The sequence below is a fragment of the Danio aesculapii genome, unplaced genomic scaffold (assembly GCF_903798145.1).
Source record: "Danio aesculapii unplaced genomic scaffold, fDanAes4.1, whole genome shotgun sequence".
NCBI lineage: Eukaryota > Metazoa > Chordata > Actinopteri > Cypriniformes > Danionidae > Danio > Danio aesculapii.
The window spans coordinates 1-16,244 of NW_026613911.1; the positions used below are offsets into that span (position 1 = coordinate 1).

General features: G+C 31.0%; 1 protein-coding gene across 1 annotated transcript; it reads right to left on the bottom strand.

The window, feature by feature from the left end:
- Positions 1 to 4,053: 4,053 nt before the first annotated feature.
- Positions 4,054 to 7,044, bottom strand: LOC130220533 (esterase OVCA2). The gene is made up of 2 exons (XM_056452777.1): positions 6,814 to 7,044; positions 4,054 to 4,656 (listed from the first exon to the last, which is right to left on the bottom strand). Exons 1-2 carry the CDS (start codon positions 6,980 to 6,982, stop codon positions 4,139 to 4,141), a joined length of 687 nt encoding a protein of 228 aa, XP_056308752.1. The 5' UTR covers positions 6,983 to 7,044; the 3' UTR covers positions 4,054 to 4,138.
- Positions 7,045 to 16,244: the final 9,200 nt, after the last annotated feature.

The following is a 16,244-nucleotide window of genomic DNA, read 5'->3' on the forward strand; positions in this document are numbered from 1 at the left end:
CCCATGGCTTAATATTTTATTTCAAAATACTTTAGTGTATTATATTTTTTCATTTTTAAAATACTATAAAGAAATCTACATCATATAAATGCACTCTCTGATTGGTGCTCTGATATTTAACACCCTTTTAAAATATTAAGAGGTTGAATAATCATTGAACAGAGATGATGGCAATTTTACTGGCCACATTCGCTTTAAACATTGTTTACGAAGAACTCCCTGGCCTTTAGAAAAAATGTATTTATTTTTATTTATTTTATATGTTATTTCTATATTATACACTTTGGATGTTAAACTCCTCATGTCAAATGAGAACATATTGACTAAAAATATGATAATGTATTTCCTCTCTGTCAACTTTGATTTTTCTGGAAGGTTTTGTGATTCAAGAGAATATGCCCGTTTTTTTTTTTTTTTTTAATAATTTTTATTGATTATAATTATTATTAATTAATTTGTTGAATTTTTTATTTTATTTTATCTTTTCTTTTTGTATCAAGATGCACCTCTTTTGTATATTCCCTCTTTTGGATGTTGCCAAGCCTCTCATGTTAAATGACAACATATGTACTAAACAAATATGGTACACTGTTTTCTCACTGTCAACTCAGGAACTCTGGAATGATGTATGTATATGTGTGTGTATGTATTTATGTGTATGTATGTGTATGTATAGGTATGTGTGTGTATATATATATATATATATATATATATATATATATATATATATATATATATATATATATATATATATATATATATATATATCCTTTTCTTTTAACGCCGTGGTTGTGGTAGGGGTAATATAATGCTTTAAATTGTAAACGCAAAATCTCAATAAATAAATATATTTTAAAAAAAAAACATTGTTTACTTTACTAAGTCAGTTTAATTGGGAAGGGATTGATCGAATAGATCTAATTGATGGAAGATTTGCAAAGAAATGTCATTCTCCTTTGTAAAAGTATTTTGTAGTATTTTTAAAATACATAATATTGTATTTTATCTTGATATATTTGTGGCTGCTGTATTTTGTAGTTAATTTTGATTACCTAAAATTAAGGTATTTAGTATTTTATTGTAAAATACATTTCAATGCATTTTTGCCCAATACTGACTACCGTATTCCAAGTTTATTTCAGTATACCAACAGTTCATGAAAAACAACTGCATTAGGGCATTTTCACAATGCACTTACAGAGACTTAATCCTTACAGAGCTGTTTTATTGTCATTTACAAGAATAAGAGACGGATGGAACAAGGGGAGTGAGCAAAAAGTAAAGCAACAGTGAGAGATTGGGTTATTGGGAAGGTGTCGACGCTCTGACTGCACTGGAAAGAATGAGTGAGAAGAGGAGTGCTTTCCACAAACATCTGGAAATCATCACGAATACAATCCTGCGCCGCCAAACTCCCTTTAAGCTACAGGAGAACACGGAGTTCTCAATCTGCCTGAGAGAGCGCGCAAACACACGGAAACTGACAGAAATCAAAATGATAAACAGCTGGAGGAGGAAAGACACTCGCTAACGCCCCCGCTGGCAACTGGAGGTACTGCATCTGTTGTCATTAAAGTGGCAGTTCACGCCAAAATATAAATAAAAAAGTGGATGTAGTTAATGTAACCCCCAGGCCATTCAGGACTTTTGTATATTGTCTTCTTCAGAACATTACAATTTAAAAACTTAAACTTGGTGACTGAGAAAATTGCAAGTTGACAGCAACCAGGAGCCTGTACTATAAGGCTGAGGTGCATCCCAAATCGCATACTTATGCACCATTCTACACCATTTTGTAGTATAGATAGTGTAAGTAGTGCGTTCACACTGAAAACTTTAAAAATAATAAGTGCACTTTAATTACCCGGATGATGCACTCATTCAACCGGTAAAATGAAGTGTGGAATGATGGACACTTCACGCACTCAATGGCCCGCAGGTTATCTCACATAGCGGAAGGGGCGGAGCTATCGGGCGCACATGTTGAATAACTTTATTTATTTTGGATGGTGAAAGCTAAATTCTCCTACAGGAGTGATTACAGTGCCTCCCTATAGTGAATGCGGTTATACTCATGGCAGGTATTATTTGATAGTTTGGTCATTTACTTCACTGATTTGGCAACCGTCAAACGTCATCAGATAAACGGTTTAAATTTCCGCTTAGTAAAAAAACATTAGTGTTCCATTTAGGACGACACTACATACATGTACTATGCTATTGAGTGTGTAAGTGCATAAGTACATAGTGCATGAGTGCATAGTGTGCCATTTGGGACTCAGCTCTGGATTAGCTGGCTAGCCAGTTAAGTTTTAGTTTAGTATGCAACAATCTTGTTTTTAAGAACCATAAAGCAGTTCGACTTTAATCATTCTTTGTTGCCATGGTATTATGGAGCAGCTGAGCTACCGTCACTGTACCTAAAAGCCATAATTGGTGCAAACTTAAAAAAATAAAAAATAAAATAAATCCATTAATCGATGTGGCTCCTGATACATTGAAGAGTTATGAAGTGAATTCTAGGCAAATCATTCTAGGCAAAAAAAAAAACAACAACCTAAAGTTACACCATTATTAATTTCAATCTGTTATTATCAGTATATAATATACAATCAATTATTAAGTTATAAATATACACTCACCAGCCACTTTATTAGGTACACCTGTCCAACTGCTCGTTAACACAAATTTCTGATCAACCAATCACATGGCAGCAACTCAATGCATTTAGTTTAAACCGAGCATCAGAATGGGGAAGAAAGGTGATTTAAGCGACTTTGAACGTGGCATGGTTGTTGGTGCCAGACAGGCTGGTCTAAGTTTTCCAGAAACTGCTGATCTACAGGAATTTTCATGCACAATCATCTTAAGAGTTTACAGAGAATGGCCTGAAAAAGAGAAAACATCCAGTGAACGGGAGTTCTGAGGACGTAAATGCCTTGTTGATGTCAAGGGAGAATGGCCAGACTGGTTCGAGCTGATAGAAAGGCAACAGTAACTCAAATAACCACTCGTTACAACCAAGGTATGTAGAAGAGCATTTCTGAATGCACAACACGTCCAACTTACAGCAGCAGAAGAGCACACCGGGTGCCACTCCCGTCAGCTAAGAACAGGAAACTGAGGCTACAATTTGGCTCACCAAAATAGGACAATAGAAGATTAAAAAAATGCCTGGTCTGATGAGTCTCGATTTCTGCTGCGACATTCGGATGGTAGGGTCTGAATTTGGCATCAACAACATGAAAGCATGGGTCATCTCAGACTGAACATGACAATGAGTTCACTGTTCTCAAATGGCCTCCACAGTCATCAGATCTCAATCCAATAGAGCACCTTTGAGATGGGGTGGAACAGGAGATTCACATCACGGATGTTCAGCTGACAAATATGCAGCAACTGCGTGATGCTATCAGCGTGATGCTGCCAATATGGACCAAAATCTCTGAGGAATATTTCAAGTACCTTGTTGAATCTGTGCCATGAAGGATTATGGCAGTTCTGAAAGCAAAGGTGGGTCCAACCCGGTACTAGTACTGTGTAAGTAATAAAGTGACCAGTGAGTGCATGTCATTTGTGTGTTGTTATGAAATTTTAAAGATTTTTAAAAGGTACATGTTTTATGTTGTAATGATTTATGATGAACGCACAATGAACTGAAACAATTTACTTGATTATACATGAAATTAAAAAAGAAAACTTGTTAAAATCTATAAAATATGATGCATTATGTAAAAATAAAGTTTGTTTAGGTAATCTGACCATTTTCTTCTTGTTCGTAGTGGCTGTCCTTCTGTTGACATCAGTTTGACGACTTCAGCACAATATTCTTAGCCACGCCCCTCTTACTGTTAGGTTGCTATAAAAAACAATGTGCAAAATCAAAGCCCCGCCCCCTACTTAATATTCTGTTACAGTTGGAAGTACATGAACATACTGAAATAATAGTCTTAGCAACTTCCTATTTGCACAGACTTTAGAAGCACACTCTCAATCAAATGAGCTGAACAACAAATGAAACAGCACTGCACATTTGTTGACAGTCTTTATTCAAGTAACCATTTCCCTGAGAACAGCATAAAACTTCCTCTAAGTTACTTTACAATGTAGCTATAACTCACTTATTATTGTCAATGTTTCACTGAAATCTCTTGAGGAAGTCTTGATACGTCTGCCTGTGCGAGGACGCAGCTGGAATAAAGTGTCCACCCGGATGAAGAAGGACTTGAGCTCCATCAAAAGCTGGCAGCAGGTCTCGGCTCATCTCCTCGGGAATCACACGATCGTCCTGTCCAAACACATGGAGAGATGGGATTGTCATCGCTGGCCCTTCGTAAAAACGCTGATGTTCTGAACAAGCGCTGCGGAAACCGGCAACCAGAACGGCGAAGTGGAAATTAAAATCTGGCTCTAGTTTCTGTTCTTGCATTGCACACAGCATGGCCACCAGGGCGGCGCCTTGACTGAAGCCCAGGATGCCACTGAAGGGGCCGAGATCCTTCAGTGCAGCTTTTACAGCTTTGATACTCTCCTCCAGACCCAGGCTGCTTTCACACTCCTGCCTGGCGTTAAAACTTCGCGCATGGACATCAGAAAACCACCAGCCCCTCTGATCCTCATCTCCAACACTGATCGTCTTTCCTGGCTGCTGATTGGCTGACGGCATTTAAAAATTAGCAAGAGAAAGAAAGGGAGAGAGACAGCTTTAGCACACCTTCTTTATTTTTATATGGACATATATCAGCCGATAATTAAACTTTGCATTTATAAAAGTATTTGCATTTATTTACATTCACAAATATATATACACATCCAATAAGGGCTGCATGATATTGGATAAATACCGACTTGCAATATTTAGTTTGTCTGCGATATACATTGCAATAAGAAGGTTATTTCACAAGATGACTTTCCAAACTGTATTTAGAATGAATTTATCATTTTTCATCGATTAGGATTGTTTTGTAGAGGAGTATCTGCACAAAATACAATACAATTGTACAACAGATACACATGAACGTTATGATTTTCTGTAAAATCTAACAGTACAGAGGTTAGGGCTGCACGAATAATCAAAAAAAGATCATGATCTAGATTTGACCCCCACACGATCTTAATTCAGCATCTCTACGATTCAGCAAATTACATTTTCAAGTTCGTGAGAAGCATAAAGTCAGTTGCACAAGTCTTCACGTTGTTTTATATACATTGCTCTGCAACATGGAACCTCCAAATGGTGTTAAAAGTGTCACATACTGTATTTAAAAGGTGTAATTCACCCAAAATTGTCAATTCTGTCTTTCATGTAATGATGTGTTTCGCAGTCGCGAAATCACACGTGAGCTTTCCCACAATTGATGTATACTTTAGTGAACAGAACCTGCATAGGCTGTGAATAACAAATCATAAAGTTGTAAATAACACTCAGTTTGTTGCACAGAGGTTCGTTTGTTGCACAGAGAGATCATACTTCCTGCCGTGCGGGAAGTATGATTTGAATGTTCAGATGCAAAAACCTCTAAATGGCATCTAAAATGTCCTCCTAAAATGAGCATTTTTCTCAGCCTCCTATATTTATGTTCAGTTACTTCACTTTAAAGGCAATTAAAAGAACTTATTCATCACTATAAAAGTAAAATTACTGAGGCCACACACAGGAGTCGAAGTAAAATGCTAATTTTAGAAGAAAATATTAAAAGGCATTTAGAGGATTTTGCATCTAAACTCTTCATATATAATATATATATACACACATATACACACACACACACGCACATATACACACATATACACACATATATATATATATATATATATATATATATATATATATATATATATATATATATATATATATATATATATATATATATACATACATACATACATACATCCGGTCTTCATTGTGACCCTTTACATTTTTAAAAAGTATTCAAAAATATAATATATTTTTAAAATATAATTATTATTTAAGGAAATAATTCAAAATTACATGTATTCATTTGTGTGTGTGTGTGTGTGTATATATATATATATATATTTTTTTTTTTTTTTTTTTTTTTTCTGTGGATCAAGTCAGCATATTCAAAAAAAGTTCTGCAAGACATTGAATACTGAATATTTACTTTTGCCATTACATTTAGATTACATTTTACCATAAATTCAAATCAGGGTTTCTACAGGTTTTATCAAGTCAAATTTAAGACTTTTTAAGACCTTTTAAAGGCCATTATGAATGAAATTTAAGACTTTTTAGAATTTAAGTCTAAGCGCTAAGGATTTTGTTCTAATGGCCCAGTTAAAACACAAAAAAACAAAACAATTGAAAACAAATGTTATTATAAGGAAGATAATTAAACCATATGTTTATAAATGGAAATAGGGTTCGTAAGTAAAGTTAATAATAACAGTTAATAAAGAAACTTTTAGAAACTTTCAGTTAATAAAGAAACTTTTCAGAATGAAAGTGACTAGATGGGTGTTGGCTTGATTGGGTAGCTTTACATGGACATAGGAAAATTAAGACCTGTTTTAAATGATTTAAGACAACCCCCCCCCCCCCCAATTTTTCAGTAGATTTAAGACTTTTTAAGGCCTAAAATTTTGATTTTGAAATTGATTAAGACACCGTGGACACCATGCAAATAGTTTTTCTGTATTCTGTGTCAAATTCAATGTTTTACTGTATTTCCCATTTAAATTTGAAAATAAAAAAAATATTTAAAATGTAATTAACGTCTGACCACCAGTAAAGGTGTAAATGTTTATTAGTTTGAATGCACATTTATCAAATATGACCAGATTCATACTCACTTCCACAATTTTCCTCCTGAATGGCAGGGACTTGGTGTGGTGCACTTATAAACACCAACTCCACTTGCTTCTTCAATAATTTGCGTAAAGCTCCAGTCTTCTCCCTAAAAGAGTTTCCATTTTGTCGATAACCGTGAATACAGAGAATTCGAAGAGGAACCGCAGACATTTTATATTATTAACAAACTGTCAATGCTGTTGTGATTTAATAGCGGTGCTGCAAACGCTAAACAAGAGAGTACTAAATCATAAGCAAGCGCAAACATACAGTGACAAGCTGACTACAGATATCTATTGTGATATATAGTTTTAAATATAAACTGAAATTCTATAAAGAATCTATAAACTTGACATGTTTCCTTTTTGTGCAACATATTTATAACCGTGTGGAAACATAAGGGATTAAGAGTTCCGTCTATGCGAATATTTTATGCAATATGTTTACAAAGCTTCCTAAATACAAGTGAAAGCTAAAGCTAAACTCGTTTTTATATGTTAATTAAAAAAGTGTGCTTACCATATACTACTCGTTCGTTTCCAACAAATAGAAACAGAAATATAGTTCCGATTTCAAACGCCAGGAGGCAACAGTTCCCTATAGAAAAGTGTGTTGTCTAATAATGGCAAGCCTCTCACATATGAAAAAACGAATAAATAACCACATAAAAATGTAAATAATGTACTCAAGTTTCCCCTAAATTAATATATAATGTAAATACGTTGCAATGAGACTATAACAAATTATAGCCCACTATAATGACAAAATTTTGTAACATTTTTAAAATCAAGTGTCTTAAAATGTATGTCTAAAGGAGGAAGTCTCACTGCGACACTAAGTAATAAAATCCAAACATATCCATAAATGAATACATGCTAGATCATTTCAGTGTAATTAAATCAACGAAAGAGATAATACACTATTTCTATGCTATTTTGCAGTTAGGCATAACATTCATGGGATTCTGCCTCTCCCATATTTCCAAATGTTTGTTTAAGAAAAAAGAAAAAAATGCCTCCAGCTTCTAAAGAATGTAAATAACTTCACAAAAAAAGGGGTTTAACATAAATCTGTATGCATTCAATACTTCATGCTATCCTAGAGGGGAAAGTTCTTAATTTGGTTAGATGATTATTTCTCTCTGTTGATCTCGGCGAGTTTTCTGGATGATTGTGCCTCCTGAGCACTTGACAATTAATCTAAAAATGAGCAGCAACCCTGGAGGCCTGATGCCTCTTACTTATACTCTTACACAACACAGAGTTCATCTGTTATACCAAACACTGATCTGAGTCCAGTTCTGCAAGTTCTGCTGAGACAAACAGACAGACAGAATAAAAAAAACTAGTATAGTACAGGATGGATGGATGGATGGATGGATGGATAGGCAAGTAGGTAGGTAAATGGATGGAAGGATGGATTGATTCATTGACGGATTGATACATTGACATTGATTTATTGACAGACAGACAAATAGGTGTATGGATGCATAGATAGAAAGATGGATGGATAGATGGATGTATAGATGGATAAATGGATAGATAGATGGAAAGATGAATAGGTAGATAGGTAGGTAGGTAGGTGGAAGGATGGACGGATGGATTGATACATTGACAGATTAATTAATTGACAGAGAGACATAAAGGTGGATGTATAGATGGAAAGATGGATGATGGATGTGTAGATAGATAAATGGATGGATGTATAGAAGAATACATAAATGGATGGATGGGTGAATAGATGGATGGATGGATGGATGGATAGATGGATAGGTAGGTAGGTAGATACTGTAGGTGGATGGATGGACAGATGGTTTCATTGACGAATTGATACACTGACAGATTGATTCCTTGAAAGACAGACATAAGTGGATAGATGTATAGATGGATGGATGTATAGATGAATAAATAGATGGATGGGTGGATGGATGGATAGATGAATAGATGGATAGGTAGGTAGGTAGGGTGGATGGATGGATGGACGGATAGATTGATTCATTGACGGATTGGTACATTGACAGATTGATTTCTTGACAGACAGACATAGGTGGATGGATGTATAGATGGAAAGGTGGATGGATAAATGTATAGATGGATAAATAGATGGATGGTTGGATAAGCAGGTAGGTAGGTGGATGGGTGACAGATGGATTGATTCATTGATGGATTGATACATTGACTGATTCATTGACAGACAGACATAAAGGTGGATGGATATATAGATCAAAAGATGGATGGATGTATAGATGGATAAACAGATGGATGGATAGATGGATAGGTAAGTAGCTAGGTGGATGAATGGACGGATGGATTGATTCATTGACAGATTGATACACTAACTGATTCATTGACAGACAGAAATAAAGGTGGATGGATATATAGATCGAAAGATGGATGGATGTATAGATGGATATAGAGATGGATGGATAGATGGATATATATAGGTAGGTAGGTGGATGAATGGACGGATGGATTGATTCATTGACGGATTGATACACTGACTGATTCATTGACAGACAGACAAAGGTGGATGGATATATAGATCGAAAGATGGATGGCTGTATAGATGGATAAATGGATGGATGTATGGATAGATAGATAGGTAGGTAGGTAGGTGGATGAATGGACGGATGGATTGATTCATTGACGGATTGATACACTGACTGATTCATTGACAGACAGACATAGGTGGATGGATGTATAGATGGAAAGGTGGATGGATGAATGTATAGATGGATAAATAGATGGATGGATAGATGGATAAGCAGGTAGGTAGGTAGGTGGATGGATGACAGATGGATTGATTCATTGACGGATTGATACATTGACAGATTGATTTATTGACAGACAGACATAAAGGTAGATGGATATATAGATCGAAAGATGGATCAATGTATAGATGGATAAATTGATGGATAGATGGATAGGTAGATGGATGGACGGACGAACTGATTCATTGACGGATTGGTCCACTGACTGACTGACTGAATCATTGACAGACAGACGTATAGTTGGATGGATGTACAGTATAGATGGAAAGGGGGATGGATGGATGTATAGATGGATAAATAGATAAATGGATGGATGTATAGAAGGATACATGGATGGATGGGTGTATAGATGAATAAATGGATGAATGGATGAATAGGTAGGTAAATGGGTGGATGGATGGATGAATGGATTGATTCATTGATGGATTGATACATTGACAGATTGATTCATTGACAGACAGAAATATAGGTGGATGGATATATAGAACAAAAGATGGATGTATAGATGCATAAATAGATGGATGGATGGATCGATAAATGGATGGACGGATGGATTGATTCATTGATGGATTGGCTCATTGATTAATTGACAGACATAGGTGGATGGATGAATAGATGGAAAGATGGATGGATGAATGTATAGATGGATGGATGGATGTAAAGACAGATACATAGATGGATGGATGGATGGATGGATAGATGGATGGACGGATGGATTGATTCATTGATGGATTGGCACATTGATTAATTGACAGACATAGGTGGATGGATGAATAGATGGAAAGATGGATGGATGAATGTATAGATGGATAAACATATGGATGGATGGATGGATGTATGTAAAGACAGATACATAGATGGATGGATGGGTGAATAGATAGATAAATAGATGGATAGGTGGATGGATGGATGGATAGATAGATAAAACGATTGATTCCTTGATTGATTCATTGATGGATTGCTTCATTGACAGACAGATCCATAGGTGGATTGATGTATAAATGGATAAACAGATGTATAGATAGATGTATATATGCATAAATAGATGGGTGGATGGATGGATGGATGAATAGACGGATAGGAAAATAGATAGTTTGATAGATAGATAGATAGATAGATAGATAGATAGATAGATAGATAGATAGATAGATAGATAGATAGATAGATAGATAGATAGATAGATAGATAGATAGATAGATAGATAGATTCATGGATTCATTGACAGATTGATACAATGACAGATTGATTCACTGACAGACAGACATATAGGTAAATGGATGTATAGATTAATAAATAGATGGATTGATGAATGGATGTAAAAATGGATAAATAGATGGATGGATGGACGGACGGACAGTCCGACTGATTGATTCATTTATTGATAGATAGACATATAGACGGATAGATGGATGGAGGGACAGATATATAATATATTCAGTACTAATGCCAAGCACATAAACATAATCTTCCCCATAACTGTTTATGGCTTGTTTGTGTGTTAGCAAGTTCATCTCATCCTTGAAATGAAAGAATATTTCTGCCATGTGAAGTGGAAAGCGAGGCAGTGGAAACAGCACTAAGCAGATGCTTCAAGCTGTAATTAAGCAAGGTTTGTGGCGATCCACCAAGTTAACTTAAATGAATATCTGCGAGAGAAAAAGAGGTTTAATTAATGAGAGTCCTTCTGTCTAATTTAATGACTTTTCTGTGCATATTGAGTATATGTCAGAGCCAAATGCCCTATGGACACCCAATAGCTCATTCCCTGCTTTAACACATTTACTTAAACACAGCCGAACGGATTTCCTCATTTTATTGAGCATTAAACGCTTTGGTGTGTGTATGTCCCTTCAAGGGTCTCCCCGCATCAGCCATTTGTTCATTACTTCTGGTCGTCCACTGTTCTCTTTATTATTCACTGTGATCAACCCTAAAGATGAGACACAAATGAGACCAAATAATAGATAGATAGATAGATAGATAGATAGATAGATAGATAGATAGATAGATAGATAGATAGATAGATAGATAGATAGATAGATAGATAGATAGATAGATAGATAGATAGATAGATAGATAGATAGATAGATAGATAGATAGATAGATAGATAGATAGATAGATAGATAGATAGATAGATAGATCTGAGGAATATAAAGGAGATGAAGAATAAATCCACTGAATCACATACAAGACACGGGCGAGAGCACATTCCAGCCTACAAACAAGCACACACACAGTCATTTAACAAGTGGACCAGTGGATCAGAATGACATGTATTGCATCAGTATTGGGATGAGTAACCATGTCATCGGCACACAGAAAATCTGGTAAACAAACTGCAACAAGCGTTTTAAAGAGATAGTGTGAAAAAAAAAGAAAGAAAGACAAGAAGGGTTGAACACCAGGGAAAAGAGGAGCTTCGTTTTTACAAATTGTTGCTTATGTAGGCTACTTCAGGATAAAAATATTTGAAAAAACTAACAATATCATCGATCAGACCCATGACCTGTGACGATAGGATTCCAACCCTACGAGGACTTTGAAGACAACACAAAATTTTAAGTAATACACAAATACACTTTACAAATGTATAATACACATAAACATCACCTTTTTGGAAATGACACTATAGACTGTATAACTGCAGGTTAACTATGTTTAAATATTGTCCATCCTATACACAACATCTTTACTTTTCTGATTTTGACTGTAACGTAATAAAGTGCACCTTTTGTAAAGCTGCTTTTGAACGATAATTATTGTGAAAAGCGCTACACAAATAAACTTGAATTGAATTGAATAAATATGATAGCATCATGATAACCATAGCTATTATAAAATTGGGTACTAATTAATCTGGTGTGGTAATTGGTAATACAACAACTACAGTAAACAAATGACCCAATGCTGTACCACTGTCTACAACTATTTTATACTACAATACACCACAGTTTAAATAAAAATTCAAGTATTGTTACACTTTATAAGTTCACTATTGTTACTGCAAGCTGTAAAATTCAGAGTTGTAAATAGCTACAGTATAATAATACACTTGATTACAGTATGGTTCAAACACAGTATAAGATTTAATATAATTTACAATAGTATTTTTAATGTGTGAAGGCTATATCTTGTCATTTGCTAGGTATATGTGCAACCATGTAAACCATCACAGTTATTGTGTTAAATACTGAGTTGTTGAATTAAATGAGCAATAAATTGAGAAAATAGAATTGATCTTTTTATCTTCTGGTAAAAGGACATAATGTATTTACTACACAAATTGATGTATTATTAATGCATATTTTTGCAATTATGCAGAAGAGGTCTATATCACGTTAAAGCAATATTTTCTATGAATAAAATATAATATAATATAACAAAATATAATATAATATAACAAAATATAATATAATATAACAAAATATAATATAATATAATATAATATAATATAAGTTCAATATAATATATATATTAGTTCAATATAATATTTATTAGTTCAATATAATATAATAAAATATAATATATTATAATATAATATAATATTAGTTCAATATAATATAATATAATATAATATAATATAATATAATATAATATAATATAATATAATATAATATAATATAATATAATATAATATAAGAATAATATAATATAATAATAATATAACAAAACAAAACAAAATATAATATAATATAATATAATATAATATAATATAAGTTCAATATAATATATATATATTAGTTCAATATAATATTTATTAGTTCAATATAATATAATAAAATATAATATATTATAATATAATATAATATTAGTTCAATATAATATAATATAATATAATATAATATAATATAATATAATATAATATAATATAATATAATATAATATAATATAATATAATATAATATAAGAATAATATAATATAATAATAATATAACAAAACAAAACAAAATATAATATAATATAATATAATATAATATAATATAATATAATATAATATAATATAATATAATATAATATAATATAATAAAATAATAATATAATATAATATTAGTTCAATATAATATATATTAGTTCAATAAAATATAATATAATATAATATAATATAATATAATAAAATATAATATAATATAATATAATATAGTATTAGTTCAATATAATATTTATTAGTTCAATGAAATATAATATAATATAATATAATATAATATAATATAATATAATATAATATAATATAATATAATATAATATAATATAATATAATATAATATAATATAATATAATATAATATAATATAATAATAATATAATATAATATTAGTTCAATATAATATATATTAGTTCAATAAAATATAATATAATATAATAAAATATAATATAATATAATATTAGTTCAATATTAGTTCAATATAATATTTATTAGTTCAATGAAATATAATATAATATAATATAATATAATATAATATAATATAATATAATATAATATAATATAATATAATATAATATAATATAATATAATATAATATAATATAAGTTCAATATAATATATATTAGTTCAATATAATATTTATTAGTTCAATATAATATAATAAAATATAATATAATATAATATTAGTTCAATAGAATATAATATAATATAATATAATATAATATAATATAATATAATATAATATAATATAATATAATATAATATAATATAATATAATATAACAATAATATAATATAATAATAAATAACAAAACAAAACAAAATATAATATAATATAATATAATATAATAAAATAATAATATAATATAATATTAGTTCAATATAATATAATATAATATAATATAATATAATATAATATAATATAATATAATATAATATAATATAATATAATATAATATATATTAGTTCAATAAAATATAATATAATCTAATATAATATAATATAATATAATTTAATATAATATAATATAATATAATATAATATAATATAATATAATATAATATAATATAATATAATATAATATTAGTTCAATATAATATTTATTAGTTCATAAAATATAATATAATATAATATAATATAATATAATATAATATAATATAATATAATATAATATAATATAATATAATATAATATAATATAATATAATATTAGTTCAATATAATATTTATTAGTTCAATAAAATATAATATAATATAATATAATATAATATAATATAATATAATATAATATAATATAATATAATATAATATAATATAATATAATAATAATATAATATAATATAATAAAATAATATAATATAATATAATATAATATAATAAAATAATAATATAATATAATATATTTTCAAACAATTAACACGTTACAAAGAATGCAAATTTCATGTTAGATGATGGAAAAATCTACAGCATGATGCGAAATGCTTTTACATTATCCCAGTAGCTCTGAATATCAGATCTCATGACACTCCACACATATCGAGTTATAAACTCTCCATTCCCTTACAATATTGACACATTAATGCAGTTAATGTGCATTATACTGAATGCAGGAATATCACATATCAGGTAATGTGTCAATGAAGAGAAAGGCACTATAGAAAAGGACATTATAGAACTGAAAGCAGGAGAGGAAAGTATAAAAACAGACTACATTTTAATATGAGTGGTTGAACTGTTATTTATCCATCTACACACATTGATCAAATTTAACTATTTGCAAATCTGTTGTTGTTGTAATAGTTCTACAACCCTAAATCAGAAAAAGTTGGGGCAGTATGGAAAAAGCAAATAAAAAATAAAGCAGGGATTTTTAAATTTATTTTGACTTGTATTTCATTGTAGACAATAACCAAACACTATTTAACGTGTTCCTCATGATTTTCCGTCTTTTTTTGATTTTTGCAACACATTAATTTGCTGTTCATTTAGTTGAGGTAAGTTGATATTGCTAAGAAATGAATTTATGTCATGCTGGGATGGATTTTATTCAGTGGAATATAAGTTACTGTAAAATGTTTGAAAGATCTGATTTATTTCTTCTGGTGAGTTGGTGGGTGTCCCTGCCGAGTCCTTAATGACTGATACTGTGGCTTTTTCTTTATTGTGTTTGATTTGATTAGCCAGATATTTACCAAATTTACTACTATGATAGATGTGTTCTTGTCATAGTATAAGGAATTAAGTGTGTGCATTAAGTAGTTTATTTAATTGTGATTTATATTTTCTTAGCGTATCTTGTGTTTCTTCTGTTGGATTAATTATGTTTATATCGTCTAGATCTTTCATTTATTGTTCCAGTTCAACTTGTTGTTCTTTCTCTTTCTTGTAAACGGAGTTTGGAATAATTTTTCCTCTTAATACTGCCTTTCCTGTTTCCCAGAGAAGAGATGGGGATATTTCAGGGGAGTCATTTATCTCTAGAAAGCGAACACATTTAAAAAAAAGTTGGGACAGGAGCTGTTTAGGGCTAGTAATCAGGTAAATTGGTTAAATAATTATGTGATTTGAAACAGGTGATTGTAATTATGATTTGGTACAAAAGCAGCATATAACAAAGGTCTAGTCCATTAAGTAGCGGTCACACTGGACTTTTTGAAACATAGACTTTCATTCAAATGCACGTGAATGCGAGAAACGCAAGCTTGTTTCTCACTTCGCTATGGTGCAAAATTAAAGCTTGGTG

What these genes read in the sequence shown, in the direction of transcription:
- LOC130220533 (XM_056452777.1), bottom strand. Translation starts at nt 6,982, where the DNA reads ATGTCTGCGGTTCCTCTTCGAATTCTCTGTATTCACGGTTATCGACAA. An exon ending in TCAGGAGGAAAATTGTGGAA is followed by an intron (nt 4,657 to 6,813) that starts GTGAGTATGAAT and finishes AAATGCCGTCAG; the next exon opens with CCAATCAGCAGCCAGGAAAG.